Raw genomic sequence first — 24006 nt, forward strand, 5'->3', positions numbered from 1 at the left:
TGTATTAGTAGTTAGGAAAATGCAACAATTAACTGAATAATGAAGGTTATTTAGTAAAATTCATTACTCTAGACTGTAGAGGGTAAAGAAGATATACTAGCTCTGGTAAAAAAAAAAAAAAGAGAGAGAGAGAGAGAGAGAGAGAGAGAGAGAGAGAGAGAAGAGGGACATGGTATGTATACTGTCCACATAGAAACAGGACCATGACAAGAAGCTTATGTGATGAAGATAATGATGCTCAATGGCATAAGAGATCAGTTTATGTGCAATACCCCAAGGGCAAAGCCTTTGTTAATACCCAATACACCTTTAATGCTCAACAGCAGCAACAAAGGATAACAACCTTAACTAGTCGTATAAAATCAAATATACAATTTTATCATGATTTTAAAACATTTATGCTTTCTTTAAAACAGCTTTGTCATGCAAAACGATTGCATACAGTTTGCAAGGTTCCAAAACCACATGAAACATGTAATTTTTACTAATCAGCAACAGAAAAGAAATCGCCATATGATCATTTTCAACAGAATTCATTCATCATATTAACATTCAGAAAAACAATATCACAACATATTAGTTAGGTATTTGCATAATTCTCCCCATTCTGTTCTCGACAGGCCATATATCTCAATACTCCAGCATTACTGTTCTGCTATGATAAAGGCATAAAATATTATGCAGTGTAGACCATTTGGTATCTTTTTTTGAACTGAACTTGAAAATGTGAACCAAACTTGAAATTGAATTATTATTCTGCTGTGTTACACAATGATTGTTTGTTTGAAATATAGTCCAGAAATGATGGAAAATGGAGCAATAAGTATTTCAAATACAGAGAGCCAACATAAATAGGGAAACAAAGACATACTAGGTTTCTTCTTAATAATGATCCAAAGAGCCTATATTGATATACTATTGGGGGAACAATGAGGAACAAAATTTGCCTTTACTTCTTCTGGAAAACTTTGCCTAAGTCACTCTGCCACCAGCTTCATCTATTTTTGTTCCCACCAGACACTGGCTCCCGACTTCGTGAACGACTTCATCTTCCCTTAATGTAACCTGCTATTTCACATCCTTATTTATCCTGAACTCTCAGGCTCTAAGGTTTCTCTAGTCCCATCCCAAACACCAGTCCCTCGTGCCTACCTATTGTCACTGGATACCATTTATTTGTAAGCCCTAAAGCATTTGCTTCTCGGGGAATCTTTCTTTGGCCATTTTTCAACGGTATTAGAATTACTTATGATTTCAGTTCACTGCAATATAATTTATCATCTAAACCGAGCACTTATGGGATTATTCATGAGGCAGGAATAAAAGGGTATAAAGCAGAATTGTCTCAATCTGGCCATCCCGCTTAGAGCATATGTGACAGGACGTGGGTATCAATCCTCTCACCTTTATCACTACTGAGCAGTGAATCGTTTAATATACTGTCTTTGACTCACTGTTGGCTGAAGTGATTGATATTAACAAAAGAGACACAGCTGCTTTTTGCTGAAGAATGTACACATCTATAGAGAGCCCACCAAGACTGAGCCAGATGCTCAGGCTCAGTGGGTTGGAGCAGCTGCTTGGGCTTTGACGGGTGGGGGCAAACTACAAGGAGGGGCCAGGGCAGTATGGGGAGTAGACAGGAAGGCAGGCACTTTGAGGATGTCCACAGTGGTTGATTCTGCAAGGTGTGACAGGTTACATTTTTCAGTGGTTCATAAGCCTTAGTACACATCAGAATCACCTAGAAGATTCAATAGAACAGGGAGCTAGGCCCCATCCCCAGAGTTTCAGATTCAGGGAGTTTGGGGTAGAGCCCATGATTTGCCTTTTTTTTTTTTTTAATATAAGATAAGTGTACTCTTCAATCCCATCACCTATTTCACACATCTCCCCACACCATCACCCCCTTCTGGTAATCATCAGTTTGTTCTCTATGTTAAGACTCTGTTTTCTTGGTTTGTCTTTTTCTTTTGCTCATTTGTTTTGTTTCTTAAATTCCACGTGTAAATGAAATCATATGGTATTTGTCCTCTGATTTGGCTTAGAATTATTCTCTCTAGCTCTAACCATGTTGTGGCAAATAGGAAGATTTCCTTCTATTCATTTATGGCTGAATAATATTCCATTATAAATAGACACCACCTCTTCTTTATCCATTCATCTACATGTTGTGGCAAATAGGAAGATTTCCTTCTATTCATTTATGGCTGAATAATATTCCATTATAAATAGACACCACCTCTTTATCCATTCATCTATCAATGGACACCTGGGCTGCTTCCATAGTTTGGCAATTGTAGATAATGCTTCAATAAACACAGGGGCATATACATCCTCTTGAATTCGTATTCTTATATTCTTTGGGGGAAATGCCAACTAAGGTAATTACTGTATCATATGGTAGCTCTATTTTTAGCTTTTTGAGGAACCTCCATACTGTTTCCACAGCGGCTGCACCAGTTTGCATTCCCACCAACAGTGTAGGAGCGTTCCATTTTCTCTGCATTCTTGTCAATACCTGTTGTTTCTTGGGTTGTTGATTTCAGCCATTTTGACAGGTGTGAAGTGATATCTCATTGTAGTTTTGATTTGCATTTCCCTGATGATGAGTGATGTTGAACATCTTTTCATTTATCTGTGGGCTGCCTGGATGTCTTCTTTGGAGAAATGTCTGTTTTTTGCCCATTTTTTAATTGGATTTTTTTGTTTATTGGCTTTTGAGCTGTAGCAGCTCTTTACATATTTTGGACACTAACCCTTCATTAGATATGTCATGTGCCAATGTCTTCCCCTATTCAGTAAGTTGTCTTTAAGTATTTTAGATCGTTTCCTTTATTTTGATATAGTCCCAATAGTTTATTTTTGCTTTTATTTCCCTTGCCTCAGGAGTCATATCTAGAAAAATGTTGCTATGGCTGATGTCAGAGAAATTACTGTTTGTGTTCTTTTCTAGAATTTATATAGTTTCCAGTTTCACATTTAGGTCTATATCCATTTTGAGTTTATTTTTGTGTATGGTGAAAGAAAATGGTCCCGTTTCATTCTTTGCATGCTGCTATCCAGTTTTCCCAACACCATTTATTGAAGAGATTGTTTGTCCCCACTGTATATTCATTCCTCTGACAAATTCACTTAACAAAGGAAGAATGAACATGATTTGCATTTTTAACAAGTTCCTACTGATACTATTACTTCACTGTCCAGAGTCTGGGAATAGTGTCTGATGGAACAACAGGATTATTATTTTGTACCATATTCTGGATGCCCTGCCTGGGATTGGCTCCCAGTTAGATTAAGCTTTTCTGGTCAATCAACTGCGTGTGGCGTGCCCTTCCCTATATTACATGGATTAATGATCGGGTTACACATAGATGTGTAGATAGAAAGATACATCTGTATGAATAAGATATATGCAGTAAACAGAAGTTGGCTCTTTCAAACTCTTAAAGATACTTAAGAATTTTATCTCTCATACGTAGAAGAGTTATGAGAAATCACTTCTTTTCGCATATAGTAAACACATTCTTTGTGTTTGGTAATTGAGCAGAATTTCAAATAAAGAAACCACGAAAATCTTAAGTAAAATATATTTTGCTCTCGTGTATATCTTGTGCTACCACACTTTCTCATTATTTGTTTGGTTTATAATTTGTCTTACCCAAGTTAATTATCATCATCTTATTTAATTGTCTTCAATCAAAGGGAGAACAAAGGCAAAAACAAGATGAGAAATTACAAAGGGGAAAAAAAGTAATCTGAGTAGAGAAACACAGAGAAGGATATTTAAAGAGAAAGCATTCTCTAGAGGTCTAGACACAAAGAATGTTAAGTCTCCCCTTCCCAAAAAAGGAAGAGGGAAAAAAACCAGTTGACAATTCTAAAGTTAGTGCTTCTGTATTATAGTTATACCAATTCTTCTCCAGACAATTCTCTAACTGAACCATTTAACTATGTGGCAGATTTTTACCAACATTTCAATATGACAAACTGGTGCAAATCAATCCTTCATTAATTCCTGGCTTTAAGAAACAGCCTGAAAGATAGAAATCCATAACGAATGTAAGCTGTCTTTAAGCCTAGGTTCAAATACTGCTTTGTAAAAATTTTGCATATAAACTCCCCAGATTAGTTGGGATTGGCATTTCTTACTAAAATATATGAAAAATTCACTATTCTGATCAATGCAACTAAATTAAGGAGCTAACACAATCTGTAATAGGTGTCATGATGATACAATTCTCTTTGGGAAAAATCATTCATATGTAGCTTTAAAAAAGTGTTCAAAGACAAATGAAAATCTTACTTGTAAAATAACTAGAACTTAACATTTGCATTAAAATAATTCTCTTTGGCAGAAGACATCAGATCACCTAAATAGATCCAGAATTGTCTATGGCTACCACCTTGTCTCAAGCCATCATGTCACTCTGGATTGTAGCAATAACCTCCCAGCCAGTTTCCGTACTTCTGCCCTTGACCCTACAAGGTATTCTCAACACAGCGGTCAGAATGATCCTATTAAAAAGGGACTCAGAGCCCATCATGCTACAGCTGACTTAGGGAAAGCGAATTCTTATACTGGACTACACAGCCTGATGTAGTCAGCAGGGAGTTCCTCCCCCTAACCTGTTACCTCATTCTCTGACCCTCATCTTCTCGGTCTCCTACTACTCTCCCTCTTGGTCACTTATTCAATGTATATGGGCCTATTGCTCTTGTCTAACACATTGGAGAAACAAAGCCCCCTGCTTCAGAGTGTTTGTCGTTCCCTCCACCTGGAGTGCTCTTCTCCCAGATACCACAGTGGCTCACTCTTACTTCTTAGCACACTGTGGGGGTTTAATACATACACATTCAATAACAGGACTGAATTACCTATATCCCCACGTGGCTACCTTCTTCATCTGCAAAAGCAAGCTAGCATCTAGCCAGCATAGGTTACCAGGCACTTGTCTATTCATATCCTCTCACCTTAGAGTAATTTTAGGCAGGGCTGCAGTAAATGGCCACAACATGCTGGGTATTACAAAATTTCCAAGGTTGCCCTTTATGGTGAGGTCTCTGTGAACTGTGCCTCCTAAATAAAAGCAACATGGCAGCCCTGGTTTTAGATCTCTACATTTCCCTTGGAATATGACAAATAATCCAGACATCAATCACGACTTCAAAGATACCTTAATTCCAGAACAGTTCAAACTACACAGTTTGGCTGAAATCTATTATATCCCATTGTGCTTTGGAATAAATTCAATAATTTAGGAAAAGAAGAAGAAACTATAGATTAACGTATCCAGCCCAAGAAATGTATATTGTGCCTAATACACATAAGATGTGGTGATACTTGCAGTGTAGGAGGGGGAAGATAAATGCAACATTTACCCTTAAAACAGTTCCAACTTAGTTGAGGAAAGAGAAGATTTAACCACAAATCATTTAACTTAGCCTTGAGGAGATGCAAGGTCTCACAGGCTAAGCACATCATATCTGGATGGAGGTAGATGTTTCTTTGGTTTTGTTCAACTTATAATTAAAATTGAATATACATAGAGTAGAGGGCACAAGTGAGAGTACCACTCAAATTTTCACAAAGTGGCTATGGGATAAAACAGTAGCCAGGGCAGGAAAAGGAATATCAATAACCGGAAGCAACGGTCTAAACTTTTTCAAAGATCCAGATGACTGGAGAGGGAGGAAAAACCTGGAGGATGGTGGGGAATATGTGGGGGGATTGTGGTGACATCTGATGGCAACAAGACAGGGGGGTAAGGTGGAATGGAAATGTTTTAATATTATTAAGGAAGGTGAATAATGTATGCCTGATGAAACAGGGTAGGGGGTTATGCAATGACCAGGATTTAGACGACCTGCCCCAAGGAGATACTGCTAAAGAGAGGTTGTTAATGTATGTTTATTAGACCTGGGAGGATTAAAAATATGGAGGGGAATCATCTCCTCTGCTTCTCTGAAGGGAGGCCTGTTGGATGTCTTTCTGAGAATCCCTTGCATTTTTAGGTATGTTTTTCTTTCTTTCTTCTTTTTTTTTTTTTAAAGTAATCTCTACACCCAACAGGAGATTTGAACTCATGACCTCGAGATCAAGAGTCACACGCTCTACTGATGGAGCCAGCCAGGCACCCCTGCTCTTACTCTTTAAAACCAATCTCTCAATCAATCAATCAATCAATAAAACCAATCTATCTCTCTCTCTGTTATTCCCCCACTCCCCTCTCTCTCTCCACCTGAGCAGATCAGTTGGTTAAAGGGTTTTAAGCATCTGACTCTTGATTTCAGCTCAGGTCATGATCTTAGGGTCATGAGATTCAGCCCAGAGTCAGGCACTGAGTGGAGTCTGCATGAGACTCTCTCTCCTTCTCCCTCTGCCCCCCAACCCCTGCTCCCAACATGCCTTCTCTCTCTCTCTCTCAAAACAACAAAAAAAAAACCAACCCTAACCTCTCTCCCGTTCCCTTCTATTAGTTTTGTTGCTTTGTGTTTTTGTGCTCTTGGCAGCCTGATTTAATAACAGCTCTGGTTTATTGAGACAAACCCAATGTGATAAACGTGCAGTAGTTACTGGCCAAGAAAACAGGTGGGCCAGATGAACACGGAAAGGATGCCCAGGAGAGCAATCCAGACTGCTCACTTTGAGGCTGGGAAGACCCGAATCTGTCCCTATGTGAACATGAGACCAAAATTCTGCTCTGAATTGGACAGGTTGCAAGGAAGGTGTCTACCGCAAAGGAGATTAGAGGAATGCAGGCCAGGGCTTTGTGCTCAAGCGCAGAGGAGGTCAGGAAGGCTAGGGATGCTTTATTGCATTTATTTCTCCCCTGACTCTTTCCAGAAGGGTTATGAGATGCCAGAAAACCATTGAGGGAGTTATGAAGACTGTCAGATGGCAGGTGGGAAATAGAGAGAGGCAAGGAGGTCAAGGGGGGGGGGGTACTGGGGAGGAAGTAAAGACAAAGAAGGGAAAGGAGGAGTGTGGGGAAGGGGAAGGGAGGGAGGAGCAGCTTAACCACTAAAGGTGTCAGTAGCCTACAGATTTAATAGAGATCATGTGCACTGTATAAAGGAAAACCAGCTCATGCGAGGCTTCAACCATCTGAAGAGTCTTGAAAGATGAAGGGCAAGATGTAACTAGATGAGGAATGGGACCTCATCAGAGACACAGGGATGAGTAGCATCAGTCCCTAAACAAGGGCGGAAGGAAAGAGCTGAGTAGGCATGCGGGCCCAGACACAGGGCAAGTAAGGGAGTGCCTGGGGACTCACTCAGGGTGCGAAGGGGAACCAAGAGCCCATGCTCCCACCCTCTGCCTCAGAAGAGCTCCGAGTCTTCCCATCACCCTCCAACACCAGGTCCTTGGGCTCTTCTGAGGGATTCATTTACGGATCTGTCACTGAGGCACACAAGAGCTAATGACAGGGTAGCGAACTTCTGGGAACAATTGTTTTCAATTAAGTGGAGGGGAAAACATAAACAAGAATCTCAAAGTGTATTCAATTGCTAAATCGAAATAGCTAAGACTGGAAAAACAGGATCTCCTTTTTTCCTCTCTCTGCCTTTCTCCCTTTCCCTCCCTTCTCCCTTTTCCCCACCCCCTGTTCCCAATTACTTGTTACTTATAATACTCATTCTTCTTGCAAACCATTATTCCTTTTCCATTCTCTGTCTGCATGTTGATGGATACAGATTCCTCTTTTTCTTAATACCTAGATTTTTATTGTCTCTTCTTCCCCTCATTTCTGTCTCTTTTTCATATGCCTTATTCAAAACTTTTTCTATAGGATTTGTTCCTCCTCCAAGATAATTCTTACAGCCTCTCTTAACATTTTAAGAATAAAAAATGGCCGTTGTGACAACTTACTGAGCACACAGGACATGCGAGTTATTTTATAAAATTGTAAATGAGTCCTCGCAACCTGAGGTAGTAACAATCATCTCCAGATTAAGAAATTGAGGAACAGAGAGGCTAGCAAGAGGTAGACCATGCTCAAGGAATAATCAATAGAGGGGCCGGGAGAGCCTCCTGCCAAAATCCACTGTACTCTCTACTCTGTAATCTAAAGCTTAACTCAGTTCTTATCCTCTTGCTTTTGTGGCTTCTTGAGTCCAGTACAAAGGCAGATTCAATGTAGGGGCGCCTGGGTGGTTGTCAGTTAAGTGTCTGCTTTTGGCTCAGACCATGATCCCAGGGTCTTGAGATGGAGCCCCGAGTTAGGCTCCCTGCTTGATTGGGAGACTTGGTTGAGAAGCTCCCTGCTTCTCCCTCTCCCTCTGCTGTTCCCCCTGCTCATGCTTGTGTGCTCTCTCTCTCTCTCAAATAAATAAAATCTTAAAAAAAAAAAATGTGTATATGTAAATTGTCGCTATAGTTTGAATGTTTGTGCCCCCTCCCTTCCCCTCACCCCCAGTTCATGTTTTGAAATCCTGGAGCCCCCATGAATGGGATCAGTGTCCTGATAAAAGAGACCCCCGAGAGCCACCTTGTCCCATCCACCAGAAGCAGAGATGAGAAAAGGAAGGAGTAAAACTAACTAAAGGTCAGTCCATCCTTCTGTCGTCATTCTTTTATTGCCAAAATACTGATGGGCTGTCTTCTTTGTGCGAGGCACTGTGGCAAGTGCAGGAATCATGACTCTGATTCTGAGCCACAGTTTCTTCACTTCGCAAACAGGGATAGCCTTGCTGTGGATCGTAAGGAGTAAGTGAGACAATGTCAGTGCCTTGGGGGCTGAGGTCTGGTGCCCTGTCTCCTCGTGGTTCTTTTCACTCCTCTTTCCATGAGCTCCTTCCCTCCCTCTGTACCATTAGGGCTCTCTTTGTCTTGATGTCAAGCTGCCCTTCCTTCCTGAGCCTGGTAAGTACTCGATTATGAGAGCTCCATGGGTTTCTCCACCAGCAGTCCTCCCAAGCCTCCACATTCTGGGTCTTTGCCACCACTGGGGACCCACCAGGCCTACACTGAGTAAGACTGTATCTTTAAAAGTACAAGACAAACCATCAACACATCACGGGCTTAAGAGTCAAAGGAGGTTCAAATCCTTCCTCTGCCAACTTGCTGGGCCGTCAATATTGTCACATACGCTCTTGATACCTTAAATCCCATATCTGCAAAATAGGGGCAATATTATTTCTGCACAGTGTTGGATTAGGGAAACGACACAAGGTATGTAAAAGCACCCGGCATTGGTGCAGAGATGTAACTGTTGAACACTGAGCCTCAATAACGGCAGTAGCATTAATGAGCACAGATGTGCCCAGCAGAACACCAAAAACCTTTTTCACGTAAATTCGCAAAACTCTGGAGTCAGGTCATACCATATTACTTGACTTAGTCATCCTAATATTGTGAAATATCTTATAATCCTCGTATATTTTATAATAAGAGTATCAATAGTATTTCTTTTTAGAGTTATGATAAAACACGGTGGGTGGTATGGTCTGAATGTTTGTGCTCTCCCCAAATCCGTCTGTCAAAATCCTAACACCTAAGTTGATGGTAATTAAAAAAAAAAAAAAAAAAAAAGGAGAACGATTCCCAACTTTCAGTGTATTTGATACGTCATCTTATGTATCATTAAACCTCCCAACAGAGCATGTACGGATGGAAAACACTCTTGTTGATCTCTTCTGTTGAATAAGACACAGTATAGTGTAGTAGTGTAGTAGTCAGGAGGGCCCTGGGTCAAGTGCTGCCTCTACTATTAACTGGCACTGAAACCTTGGGTAATTTACCTTATAGCTAGCTGACTGCACTTTCCTCATCTGTGAAATGGAGACCATCAGGTAACCTCCCGACTTGGCTTTTGTGGGGATTAAATGAAAATTCCATGAGAACTACTCAGGACACAAAAGTCCTATGTAAATGCTTGTGATATTGTTACATTTGATGAGTTCATCATGGAATACGGTATTTAATAGAGAATTCTTTTTATTCCTTTCTTATTTAATTTTTACATATTACATGTTGAGTTCAGTTAAATAATTTTAGGATAATTATTTGTTTAATTTTTCTGCTATCCTTTCTACAAACTATCTGAACGATAGTTTAAGACATTTTCACATTTTATCAAGTATATATTCCTTTATAATGTACTCATCAAAGAAAATATTAGAAATTAAGCCCGTAAAAAAAAAAAAAAAAAAAAAAAGGCTAGAAGAGTCCAAAAAAGCTAAAACATCTATTATTAACATTGTTTGGTTTTCTTTTCTTTTCTTTTCTTTTTCTTTTTTTCAAGAGCATGCATGTGTGTATGTGGGGGGGGGGGGGGCAGAGGGAGAGAGAGCATCTCAAGCAGGTTCCACACCCAGCACAGAGGCTGACACGGGGCTCAATGTCATGACTCTGAGATCATGACCTGAACTGAAATCAAGAATTAGACACTAAACTGAGTCACCCAGGTGCCCCTTGCTTGCTTTACTAATGATGTATTTTGTAAAATTTAATCACCCTTCATGTACAATAACATAGGCAGTTGTCTCTGTTATTATATGTTCTTTAGAAATTTAACTTATGATGTTAAATATTTCATCAAATGGAAATAACAGTAATTTATTTAATCATTTCCCTTTTTCCAGCGCATGTAGAGGTTTTTTTCCATTTTTGCCTCTAACATTAAATAGCAAGGCTGTGCTCCAATTATTACCTTTTGTGGATAATCTTAAACAGAAAAAAATATTTTCTTAACATACATTTTCAAGAGAATTACTGAGAATAAATGCTAGAGTAACTTCAGGGAATATATTGTTATTTGAATGTTAATTTCTTTATTTCTAATGAAATTCTCTATTTACCTATCTTTTAAATTTTGTTATATTTCCTCTTTGGGGAATTATTTGTTCATGTCCATTGGTCTTCATATTCTGTTTTCCTTGTAGTTTTACAACTTCTCATGTCTTAGGTACACTGATGTTTTATTTTGTGATTTTATGGAAATTATTTCCTAACACTTAACTGTTCTTTAACTGTATTTCTTTTGGAAATACATTAATCCTTTAATTTTTCCTTTACTTTTTATTTATTAGCTTAGAAAAACCCTTTCCTGGTTTTCCCATTTTATTCATGATCGAGTTTTAATTCTAAAAGGCTTTTGAAAATATCTCACATAAAATACACACAGGTGTGAAGATTAAATAATAATAACCTATTATATGCATTGTAGAAATAGCAAATTTTAAAACTGCTAAATTTAATACAAAAAAATTGTAGTTAAGAAATGAAATAGTTTAGGTAAGAAATGAAATGACATTTAGAAATATATTCTAAATAAAAGAAATATATTCTAATACATCTGTGAACTGTCTGTGCTGTCCTTGGAGCAATAAAGGGACACAAATACTGATATTTTAATAAAATATTTTGGTCTTAAGCATTAAACATAATCGTATCTCAATGTAATTTTTGCAAAAACTCGCCAAAAATGTATTTTCACTTTGAATCAGGGAAATACCATTGTTTAGTTCATGATTTATTTTTTTAATTACTCTTGAGGAGTTTATGACATGATTAAAACAAAATGTTCTGATACAATCAACCTCAGTTCACTTCCATCTACTGACTAGCTTTTATTATGATAAGAAAAAATAACTACGGACCTCTTACCAATTCATCCTATCACATATTTTCAACTTCTGTTTTTAGTGTTCCTTGACAAAATATCAAATATAACATTTTAATTTTCTCCCTGACCTACTTTTTTTTTTTTAAGTTTTTATTATTTATTTGAGAGAGAGAGAGCATGAGTGGGAGAGGCAGAGGGAGAAGTGGAGAGAATCTCAAGCAGCCTCTGTGCTGAGTGTGGGGCCTGATACCAGGCTTCATCTCATGACCTTGGCATCATGACCTGAGCTGAAACCAAGAGTTGGGTGCTTGCTTAACTGACTATGCCAACCAGGCACCCCCAGGAATTACTTTTTGAAATGAAATTTAAGAGCATGCTGAAGAAAAACAGACTAAAATATTCATAATAGAAAGTTCTGGACTTAGAAGTTGAAAGAGCTGGACTCTTCGAGTTCTTTTCCCACTATGTATATTAAAAATTTCTGATCCAGGGAGTCATTTGGAAATTCTGAACTTCCATTATTTCAGTCAAATGGAACTTCCATTATTTCAGTCAAATGGAGTTGAGATCTATTCCTACCTCACAGGAGTTACATAATGATCAATAAAGATCAGGATAAATGTAGTATGATATTTTCAGGATTCTAAAATTGTTAAGTAGAGCCAAATAATAATCCAGATAATCTCAATTTTAAAAATTCTATACTTCTCTATGGGTTCAAGAGGAAGTAGGACCAAATGACTGCTCCTCTGTATTAGAAGTGATTTCATGGTTGTCTGGATCAGCCCTCTTCCATTCCCAATGCTTGAATTCTTTCTAATATTCTTATAAACCCACAGTTGAAAGACCTTCAAAGGGCATTTATTTCATAAGCTGATGGCTCTCATAAGTTGCATTTTCCTCCTTCTATGGAGCTAGGATGTACCTTCTGAGTTTCTAGCTATGGTCCTAGTTCTGTCCTTGAACTATCCTCCAGACATATGTTGTGCCTCCTGCATCCAGCACTTTCTGTTTTATTGTTCTCCAACATATCCCCTTGTATCTATAATTTTTTCTGGTGACTCCTACTACTCATTAAAATATAGTTTCCATTGGAGCCATAGGAAATCCATGAAGAATCCCTTGATTTACAGGCCGACATGACATATCAAGGCACCAAATCCTCATCTTTGACATTTATAAACTAAATTCTATAAAGACTTCACATGATTTGTTTTATAAGGACATGGGATACACTATAAGCTTGATGACATATGAATATAACATTATACTACTACTGATACCATAGTCTGAAACCTGCTTTCTACACATTCTTTAAATTTTTTGATGAAAGATCAATGAGAAATTTGAGAATATATTAGCAACAACATGAAATCTTCGTACTGAAAAACATTTTAAAAGGCCACATCAACTCTCACACTTTATGGATAAGGAATCTTAAACCCAGAGATTACAGGCACTAGAAAGCCCTATGTTTAACAAGCTTATTGAATGAGTTTTATAAACCTATCCTCTTTCTTTGTTGCAAGCCAACCTGAAGAAAAAAAAGACAATCTGCCACGCATCCCTTCCTCCAAAACACAAATCTAGTGGATCAAATATACAAATAACTGACAGTACTTTTAAACACTGCCTTCTAATGGTCATTGCAGCTAATATAGAGTCTATAATTCCCTGTCTCATCCCAAATGGACGATATTTTTTAAGTCACTTGTATCATTAACAAGTAAATTAAAAGCACATAAACACCCAGGAGAATGAATTTCCAGTAGAACAAAACTCACTCATGCTGGTATTTTCATGGGCATTTGCAAAAGTATTGAAAAAAAGACACAACATCTATATTTTATTTAAACATTTGTTTTTAAGCTGAGGAAGTATTATTATTCATTCAATCTGTGGGTATAAATACCCTAAGAATATCCATCACCAGTAAGTTGACGGAGAACTGATAGGAATCATAATATGTACTTTCTTGGACAAGAAGTAATAAAAATGCTAATGGAACAACTTTTTGGTCTATTTTGGAACCTACATTCAATTCTAAAATGGAAAACATCTCTAACTGAACTTAACCAACATTTGTTGCACATTATCGTGAGTAGGGCAATATGCTAGACATTGATAGTGCAAAAATGCAAATCACACTTACAGATTCCAAATATCACCTCTTCACAAATGTTCTCCTTGACTATCTGTTGTCAAGAAGCACCCCATCTCCCATCACACCACCTTCAAAAAATGACATCACCCTATTTATTTTGTACATAAGCACTACTCACTTTCTGAAAACAGAACAGTACCTTGCACCATCAAACACATCTTACACACATTAAAATGAATAAAAAATCCTTCCCTAAACATTTTAAGCTGAGTTATGATTTATATGCATTTGGAAAGGACCTACTAATCAAAAGTATCTATTTACTTTCCTACCTATGTATCTGTTTGTGTATCTCCTCATGTTGTGAGAGAAATGGAACATATATTAGAGAAGAAAAGGCAATAGCAGTTATCAAGGGACCCAAAGGTTAGTTACTTTCAACTAACTAGGGCAAGCCAATTGCTGCATTCTCTAGGCTTTGGTCGACTTATTTGTACATCAGAGGGATTCTATGAGACCATTTAAAAGAACTTTTCAGTTCTAAAATTCAGTCATTTTAAGTAGATTTCCCCAAATTAAATGTATATTTTTTATAACATGAGCACCAAGCACTTAGTTCTGGGCTTCCTGTCCAGTTGTAGATTATTTTCCCTTAACTACTACTTTTTGATACATCATCTAGAGTCTTTCTTATTTTCCATTCCAGAGTGGGAATAAATATTGAAAATGTTTCATAAAATTACGGGGAATTATATAGTCATTCCTCCCATAGAAGACACGTGTACTTCTAGTAGTGTATGTGTGCTAAAAACTTTAAAATAATCCAGGAGTGCTAAGAAGAATCTGTTTTGCCACATACATTTACAGAGGGTGTGCTATCACTATTTTTCAAATAACCTATACAATACAGAATTTGTTGCACTTTCTGTTAAAACTATATCCAAAAATTTCTGTCTATGGGAAAAAAATCAGGAGGATGATGTAATATTAAAAAAAAAAACATAAATAAAACAGAGTGGGTAAAGACAGATAAATGAGAATAATAAAGAGGCAAACTCTAAAAATGAACACGTGATTTTTTTCCCATTGCAATTCAAATGAAGCAATAATGAAATGTAAAGGAATAGACTGTGAAAAACCTAAAGCATATAATAAAATTATAGGAACAAGATTAGAAGATGTATTAAGTAGAATTAGTTTGAGGTAAAGGAAGCGCAGAAGGCAAGATGGGGAAAAAATTCTACTTCAAAAGATTCAATAAGAAGAGGTTCTTTAGCACTCAGAAAAATAATCATGGGCCTACTTTAATGCACAGTAGGGGTGCCCAAAATAGCATGCATGAGAAAATCTCATTTAAAATACTTCATATGAGAAATCTTGTAAAAATAAAATAGATTCTGCAGCAAACTTAAATTAGTTGACTGCCAACTTAACATGGCAATAACTGCATCGTGAAACAAAATCCGGAGTAGTTATGCAATAACCTGTGTGAAATTATAGGCTGCATTATGCTGGAAAGATAAAGCATCCTGACCGTAGGATTATAAACATACACGCAAAATGTAAATAAACAAACGGACCTGTGGTGGGTAACGTGTATCCTCTGTCTTACTTTTTCCATTTTTCCACATTCACAGCCTGTCACTGAATTTAGTTTTCCAGTTGTAAGATGGAAGAAAGAATTATCTTTAAGAAGAAGGATATTAGCTTTATTTCCTCAAGATTTAACTACCATCTATCCTTCAGTTTACTACTTGATGATAACACATCAAAGCCAAGAATGGTTAAAAAATCATTTTCCCCCCAAAGGATCAGTAAAATTAAGTGCTTTTTGGTTCCTTGAAAGCCATGCCAACTACAAATCTGGTAGAAATAAGTACATCTTACCCAACATCAACCAGCCATATACTTCACCTCGTTTAACACATGACTCACTACTAATGACAGAGTGGAGTGTGACAGAGCTGTTATTTAAGTTTATTCTGGACTGATTAAGGCCAAGACTAAACTGAATGAGAAAGTTCATTTTCTTTTATACCATTTACAGTTTATCCTTGACCCCAATCTCGGGTATCTAGAGGCCCGGATACATTTTTCTTTTCTACAAAGCAAGATTTTGTGGTCAAAATGTAAACCTCTAAAACTTCAAAATGATATGGTCAATGAAAAATACATTATCATTTACAAATAAAAGAGGGCTAATACTCTGGTTCCATACCTTGCATCAGGCAAAGAGCAAGATGCTTTTCTGATGAGACCTTATTTACCCTTCACACTGGACTTGAAAGAAACAGCTGTGAAAATGCCTCTCCTCTCTGAAGTCCTATGAAAACTACTAATGGAAAATATAATGCATAGCCCTTGATAACATGATTGCTTTGAACGAGAAGCTAAGACTACAGCATGAGGCAAAATCTGCAACAATCAAGTCCATGCCCTCTCAAAATGTTCTTTGCCAGCAAATCCTAAAACTTACATCAACATTAACAGTAAACGTGGGGGACATGGAAAAAACTCTCAACCACTCACCATAATGCATGTAACAGTTTCCTTTGGTGGGATCCAGCTCAATAGCCTTCAAGAAGAACTTTTCAGCCTCACTCTTACGACCCTTGAAAAACAGAGAAAATGGATGATTCAGCAGTAGATCATGAAGGATTCTTTACCTCCTGGGCCCAAATGAAGTAAGTAGACTGAGATCTACTTAGTAATCATCACACACACACACACACACACACACACACACACACACACACACAGGGTTTTTATCTAAACAAGAATGATCAAGGAGAGTATTTGAGACACAAGACTGAAATCAGAATCCTGGGAAACACCAAGATTGGAAGAACAGACAGTGAGAGTGAGTTCACCAAAGAGATCAGAGAAGAGGCCAGGAAGGCAACAGAAAAGAGTTCCACAAAAACCAAAAGGATGAGATAGTTTTAAGCAATGGTGGAAACCATTATTTGCATTTTCTATTTTTCTCCCTTCCATTTGTTTCCTCTTCATTTCTTTTTCCTTATTAAAGAATTTGGAGCATTTTAGCTTTTGACATGATTTGTCCTAATGGTTCACTTTACATATGAAGAAACTAGATCACGGTTTGTTGAATCTCAAGCAACTACTGCTTATTCTTGCTGATGTCATTCTGGACTAAAATATTCCTAAACCAGGATTTTAATCTGAGGCTGGCACTTCTTCCGAGCTATAGTTTTAATTTTAAGTAAACATGACCATCATCCTCAGAAGAAAATAAGCAAAAAGTAGGGAGGGGGGGAGGCTTCTATGCAATACATGGATTTTTCATGAAACATTATCAGTCTTAGCAGATCCTGAAACTATATATTCCTTACCGTGTTATAGCTTCTGAACCAAAATTGCCTACAGAGTAACATAAAGGGGTGGTTTGGGGTAGAAGAGCCCCCAGAAGAACTTTCAAGTTCCATTTCCAATGGAAATGCAAGTCTGTCTTGTCCTGCAAGGTTGGAATGAAGAGCTATGCCTTCCAAGAGTGGCAGTGAGGCACTGGGTGGCAGAGGTGTCCAGGAGTCATGGTATAGAGTCAGGGAACGCATCTTATCTCCTTGTTCCTTCTAACTTATATACTACCTATCACATGAACTTTAGGCAGCATTTTTCTCTTTTTTCAGCTGTATTTCTTAAACCACTGTTATGGAGATAGATCTTCCAAAAGTAGAGGTGTGTTGTTAACCTAAGAGTCTACATTGCATTCAACTTTGACTGATTTTTCCTTCCCCTACTCCTCCTTTTTGTTGATCCACTCATTTAAAAAATTCACTGTTGCTACATCCTTTATTCACCCATTCCTCTAGCCAGTAGGACCCAGTCCCCATACAGCTTCTATCCTCTACAGCAGACAGCAGACACTTGACATCTTCATTTCTTCTTTCATTTTAATAATGCTACTCTGGTCAATAACATCTCTTTAACTAACAAGTCTTGCCAAATATCCAGTAATTAAAATCTTAATTCCTTGCAATATTTTCTCACAATATTTTAACTTCAAAGGAAAAGAAGGAAAGTACAGGCAAAATGCTCCCTGTAGAGACCATACTTTCATAAGTTAGTAAGACTTCGCAAGACTCTTACAAAGGGAAGAGTCCTTAAAATAATTAAATAACTGTGGTGAATCAGGCAGTGTAATGAGTGTAATATGTAAGTTCAGATCATAGATTCTAGGCAGGCACAACAGCGACCCTACCGGTGTAACCACGTGACCCTTAGAAAACTGTATCATCTTTTAGCTGTTATGTTTTCTCTTATAAAAATGAAGATAGGTGGAACACAGAGAATTTCTAGGGCAGTGAAACTGTTCTGTAGGAGACAGTAATTGTGGACACATGTCATTCCATATCTGTCAAAACTCATCGACTATATTAACACAGTGAACCAAATGTAAACTCTAGTAAATATGTGTCAGTATTTGCTCACCAATGGTAACAAAGGTACAACACCAATGCAAGTTGATAATAGTAGGGAAACCATGTAGGGTGGTAAGAGAGTAAGGAAGCATATGGGAAATTTTGGCTCAATTTCTAAAAACATTCATTATTTAATTGATTCATTTATTTGAGAGAGAGAAAGAGAGAACGCAAATGGGGGGATGGGCAGAGGGAGAGCAAGAGAGACAATCCCAAGAAGACTCTATGCTGAGCACAGAGCCCAACCCCATGACCCTAAGATTAAAACCAGAGCTGAAATCAAGAGTCAGACACCGAACTGACTGTGCCACTCATGCGCCCCTCGATTTTTTTCATAAGCCTAAAACTAACTGCTCTAAAAACGAAGCGTAGTCTTTTTAAAGAAAACATAACAATCAAATCTATTTTATAACATTAGTAGATTATTTGAGATGAAACATATAAAGCAGTTAGTATAGTACCTGGGTATACTGTAAGTTTGTAAAAATGTTAACTACTGGTCTATACACACATACAGTATGCATTAGAATGTAGAATTCTGAATGTCAAAGAATATGTTTTGTTATATATATAGCTCCAGAAACACATGGTCAGCCTTTAAATCATCATCAGAAAATTATGTACAAATAACTTGCAGAAGATAATAAAAGACACAAAATGAAAATTATCATTGGTAAAGAGTCTGTACAAATATTATACGCAAAGATATATTTGCATATAATATACACAAATATACCCCTTTTGTATATTTGCGGGTCTGTGGACTTTCTTCCACTTAAGAACTTAAGTTTTTCTCTCCAGTGAGAAGAAACTGGCTCATTTATCAGTGTCACAGTAAATGGGGTTATAAAATGCTTGTGTGTAGTCCACTGGCAAAACAATAGTAAAAACACGCATCAGATCTCAAAGGACAATGGTTTCTGGTTGCTCAGTGGACCAAGTTACTAAAGGCAATGAGTCCCAACACCTCCGACATGCAAAATAAACACACTGAAGACCAGAACATTCTTCCTGAGGGGTGCGTGGGGGGGGGTAGGGGAGTACCAAACCATCATGCAAAAACCTATCTTTCTGCTTTGATCACCCTTTAGTCGAATGTCAAATAATGAGGAGGAAAATCAAGTCCTCACAACAGTATATAAAATCAAGAGTCACCCAAATGCATAAACCAACCATACACACATATTACTGGGTCTTGGGTAGAAATGCAGTGCCTGGGAGGTTAATACTATGTTTAATCCAATTTATTCTTTCAACTATTACTGTTTTAGAGAGAAGGCAGTTAAGAAAGTGGAGAAGAAAATGTCATTTCTCAGCAAGTTTTTCTTGGTACTTTTTAGATTTTGTCAGCATTTTCTACAAGCAAGCATTATGGAGTAGTCACTGGTTGTCCTAACTCCTCACATCAGGCACCATTACTTATTTCGTATATTGGTTGGTGTTTGAACATGTGTGGTGGTTTGGAAAACCCAGTAAAAGGGACTGTGGTCAGCTGTGACAAATAAGGGAAATGTGAGTTGAGAGGCTCAGTTTCTACCACCATCTCTGTAACTTGTTTATGTGCTTGTTCCTTTGTTTTTGTTGGTTAAAAATTATTTACTGAAGACCTACTGTTTGCCTTGCACAGTTCTAAAGAACAGCGCTGTAACTGTGAACAACCCAGACTGCTTGGCCTCAGGTCCTAGTTGCAAAAGGCACATAACAAACATATAACCCAATAAGCACTGTGGGCAAACAATTTCTCCAATTCTCATTGAAAGAACTGGCCCAGAGACAACAAGCCTGCATTTGAAATTTGCTGGCTCGACTTATTTAACTGTGTGATTTGGGAATATCTTTTATAACATCACTGAGTCTCTTTTTCCTCACTTTGGAAAAATAAACATGATTAATACCAATTTTGGAGGGTTGTTAAAAAAAAATCACAAATCATATGGAAACAACAAGCTTCGGACAGATCGTATAAAACTCTGACATCCTTTGATATTTCTTCCTTCGATCTTTTCAAAAGAATTCTTCCTTCCAACCTCAATGCCACTATTTGGTTCCTAATTACCCAAATTTAAAAATCCTTTTCTAAATTTCATGATTTCACAATTTTTTTTTCTGTAAGATGTCTCTCATTCCTAATACTTTCCCCTGCCTCAAATAAAAGCCCCTCTTCATTTCCCACCTAGAATGATACAGATTTCAGGTGTCCTGACTCAATAAACCTCATTTAATCAGATTTAATATTCCTTAAGTGAAACTGTTTTTATGTTTTGTTCTTGCTCAAAATTATTTTAAAAGCTCCTAGTTTCTGCTCATTCTACTTAATAATCAATTTAATTCTTAAAATCTAAAACAATCCTGCTCAAATCTTCCTGGATAAATTCCTATATCTTATCAATTTCCTCATCTGCCTTAACCATAGCTCCCATGTCTCCCCTTAAAAATTATTTCTTCCAGTCTGTAACGTTGCTCACTTTTTACTTATTCATATGCGTTTTTTGTTTCAAGTCTTTAAGTGAAGCCTCACTTTTCTATAAAGCTTTCTTTGATGGCCCCAACTGCTAGAAATTTCCTTTTTCTTTTAATTGTGATGATAAGATTACTTTGCAGAGTCCTTTCCTACCTTTCTAGCTGTACCACCTGAACGCTAAGATACCAGACCAAATCTTTTACATATAAAGTACTTGGAAAGTGGATATTTAACTTTTGCAAAATTGTAATTCTAGGTAAGTATTTAGAGTTTGTACCTGTCATTCAGTGTACCCACACACAAAGTCAGTTAAAACAACAAAAACCCAGTATCCTGGAAAAAAAGAGCAGTCGATGATGCAGATTAAGAAGTCAAAGACATAAAACAGCTAGAGAAATTCTTGGTGAATACTCTTTCTTAACATTTGAACTCAGAATAGTCCTAGATTAGACACTTTGCAGCTAGTACATTAGTGCTACATTCAAGCGTTGTGTAAATATAACCAGTCAATCAATAAATAGGCTGTCACTATTATCTTTATATAACTTAACCATATTGTCTTTATATAACTTAACAGCTTATAGTTATTCCTTAGTTACTTAGTTCACATATTCACACGTTTTCAGGAAAGTACAGAGCAGTGGACAAAGTAGTAATTTCTTCATTTCACATCTGGAAACTTAACATGAACCATTGCTTATAAAACCTAAAAACAGGGACGCCTGGCTGGCTCAGTGGTTGAGCATCTGCCTTTGGCCCAGGGCGTGATCCTGGGGTCCTGGGATCAAGCCCCACATCGGAGTCCCTGCAGGGAGCCTGCTTCTCCCTCTACCTTAGTCTCTGTCCCTCTCTCTGTGTCTCTCATGAATAAATTAATTAATTAAATAAAAAAACAACAAAACCTAAAAACAGTTCCTCACAGCAAGGCCCATTTGGAACCAAAGATCTACACTGTAACCAGAGACTATCTGTGTCTTCATTGTTGCCAGGGCTATTGATTAGAATAACACAAAGAACAAACCAATTTCCCTTCCATGTCTCTGCTCCTTATTTAGAGGTCACTGTAAGTCTAGTTATAGAAGCCTCCTGCAGTTGTGTATCTAGTGGGCAGTTCCATGAATTTTAGTGCTCACTCTTGGAGGATGTTTGACAATTATGAATAGTGGTCATTTTTCACAACCAATTACATTCACATCTTCATTTCACATGTAAGTATCTATCTAGATGAAGGATACAGAAGAAAGGAAAGCAGCCAAACAGGCCCAAAAGCTTAAGGGTCGTTTGGTAAATGTATTGTTTAAACACGGATTGTGGTTTAATGAGCACAAAAGGAAGGAAAAGCAACCATAAAGATACTCTTGAAAACTTTAATTTGAGAAGACCACCATTTACAAATAGAAAGAGCATTACTTGATGGTCTATTTTAGCATCACTGTGTTTATGTATGAAGTGTCTGTAGGAAATAAAAGTGTCTCCTCCCCAAAAGACAAAAAGAGGCATTTAAAAAAGCCTAACAATTCAACTAATTTTTACAAACCGAGATGATTCATATCAAGCTGTTTAATCCGATATCCCTAATGTCACTGTTTATCATCAACCAGAGCTGACTTCAGTTAGAGGCGAAGCAAAAGGGCGGTGGTAACTTCCACGATGAAATATTTCATCTCCATAGGACTAAAATACTTCTCCCACCAAAATATCAGGTATCTAAAAATCTGACCATGACATTTTTTTTTAGGGAACAAATAATATTTCTTCCCAGAAGCTTTAAAATAGAATAAGAAACAAAAATGAATGTGGCCAAATAGCTTACTGAAACTAACTTCTTTCTCCCTGAACTGTCCTTTTAGTCCCCCTTTCTGTAAGTTCCAGGCCTTTTGTGACCTCTTTTCCTAAACATCCCAAAGCAGAAGCTGCCTGAACGATACTTGGAATATTTTGTAGAAGGCCTAAACTCATTGAAAAATTGTGTCAAATGACACTGAGGGAAGCCAGCGGTGGCAGGGAAGGCCTCACAATGCTCAGGGGCAGAATGCAGAGTGGGCGTCAAGAACTCCACAGGGAGAGATGCTCTGTTGGCTTGCCTAAGCAAGGCTGCATCCCAGAACTCTCAACCCGAGCAGAACTTCCCTGAAACCCAACCCCGGGTCCTCCCCGCAGAGCCATCAGACTTCAAAGTAAAGGCATCAGTTCCAGCCAACGTGACCAGGGCAACCTGTTTCCCAGCTTTTTTGAACACTGTTGAGCTCCTCAGATTTAGGTGAACCTTTGGAAGGGGAGGAGGCCACAGAATCGGCTGAAATTAAATGGCTGACCAAGTGGCATGAAAGACTGCAACAGACTGAATTTCATTCAAGGAAGATAAAGAAGTGGATTCTCCACATATAGTTGAGTTTTTGGCTTGAAAGTGAGATACATTATATGAACAAAATAGGCATAAAGGAGCAATTTCAAAATACCAAAAAATAATGACTAACATTGCTATAAAAACATGCAAAATCTACTCAATATTCAATTTATCTAAAACGCAAATTAATATACTGAAGTGTTATTGTTCATCTGCGAAGGAAGTTCCCTCAAAATAATAGAACTCAGTATTACTGACGGTTCATAAAAACAAGCACTCATACAACGAACAGCAAAAATACAGCAAAAGTGTGGTGATATCTTGCTGGGGAGCAATATGATATGTATCAAAAATCTTTAAATCAGGGATCCCTGGGTGGCACAGTGGTTTGGCGCCTGCCTTTGGCCCAGGGCATGATCCTGGAGATCTGGGATCGAGTCCCACGTCGGGCTCCTGGGGCATGGAGCCTGCTTCTCCCTCTGCCTGTGTCTCTGCCTCTCTCTCTCTCACTGTGTGCCTATCATAAATAAATAAAAATTTAAAAAAAATCTTTAAATCAGATATAGTTTGGCCAAACAATTCTATTTCCAGGCACTGGTTCTAAGGAAATATCTATAAATACCAAGAAGTGGCTATTCATTTTCATTGCAGTATTGTTTATACAAACTCAATATCCATCAGCATGGACTTGGTGAAGCAAATACCATTTCAGTGAAATGCTATGTAACTATTAAAATAATTTTGTAAAAAAATATGTGAACCACAAGAGAACTATGTGATTGTAAATTGTAGTTTATGTCCTAATTACTTTTATTTTATTTTTTTAAGAGAGGGAGGGGGAAGGGACAGACAAAAAGGAAGAAAGAGAATTTTAATCAGGCTCCATGCCCAGCTCAGAGTGATGTGAGGCTCCATCTCATGACCCTGAGATCACGACCTGAGCCAAAATCAAGAGTCGAACACTTAACCGACTGAGACCCCTGGGGCCCCACATTTAAAAAAAAATGTAAAGAATATCTTTAAAAGGAGCCTCGTCCTTCCTGCATCACTGGCTCTTTTTATTCCTGAGGTTTCAGAGGTGA

General features: G+C 37.7%; 1 protein-coding gene across 2 annotated transcripts in view; it reads right to left on the bottom strand.

The window, feature by feature from the left end:
• Positions 1–24006, bottom strand: part of TMTC2 (transmembrane O-mannosyltransferase targeting cadherins 2) — a 390967-nt gene that overhangs the window by 71353 nt on the left and 295608 nt on the right. For both annotated transcript variants that reach the window (XM_041738923.1, XM_041738922.1), the window contains one exon: positions 16204–16285. In XM_041738923.1, the coding sequence (XP_041594857.1) occupies positions 16204–16285 (82 nt within the window). The remainder of the gene's footprint in view (positions 1–16203; positions 16286–24006) is intronic.

Source organism: Vulpes lagopus, chromosome 23 (assembly GCF_018345385.1).
Source record: "Vulpes lagopus strain Blue_001 chromosome 23, ASM1834538v1, whole genome shotgun sequence".
NCBI classification, from domain to species: Eukaryota; Metazoa; Chordata; class Mammalia; order Carnivora; family Canidae; genus Vulpes; species Vulpes lagopus.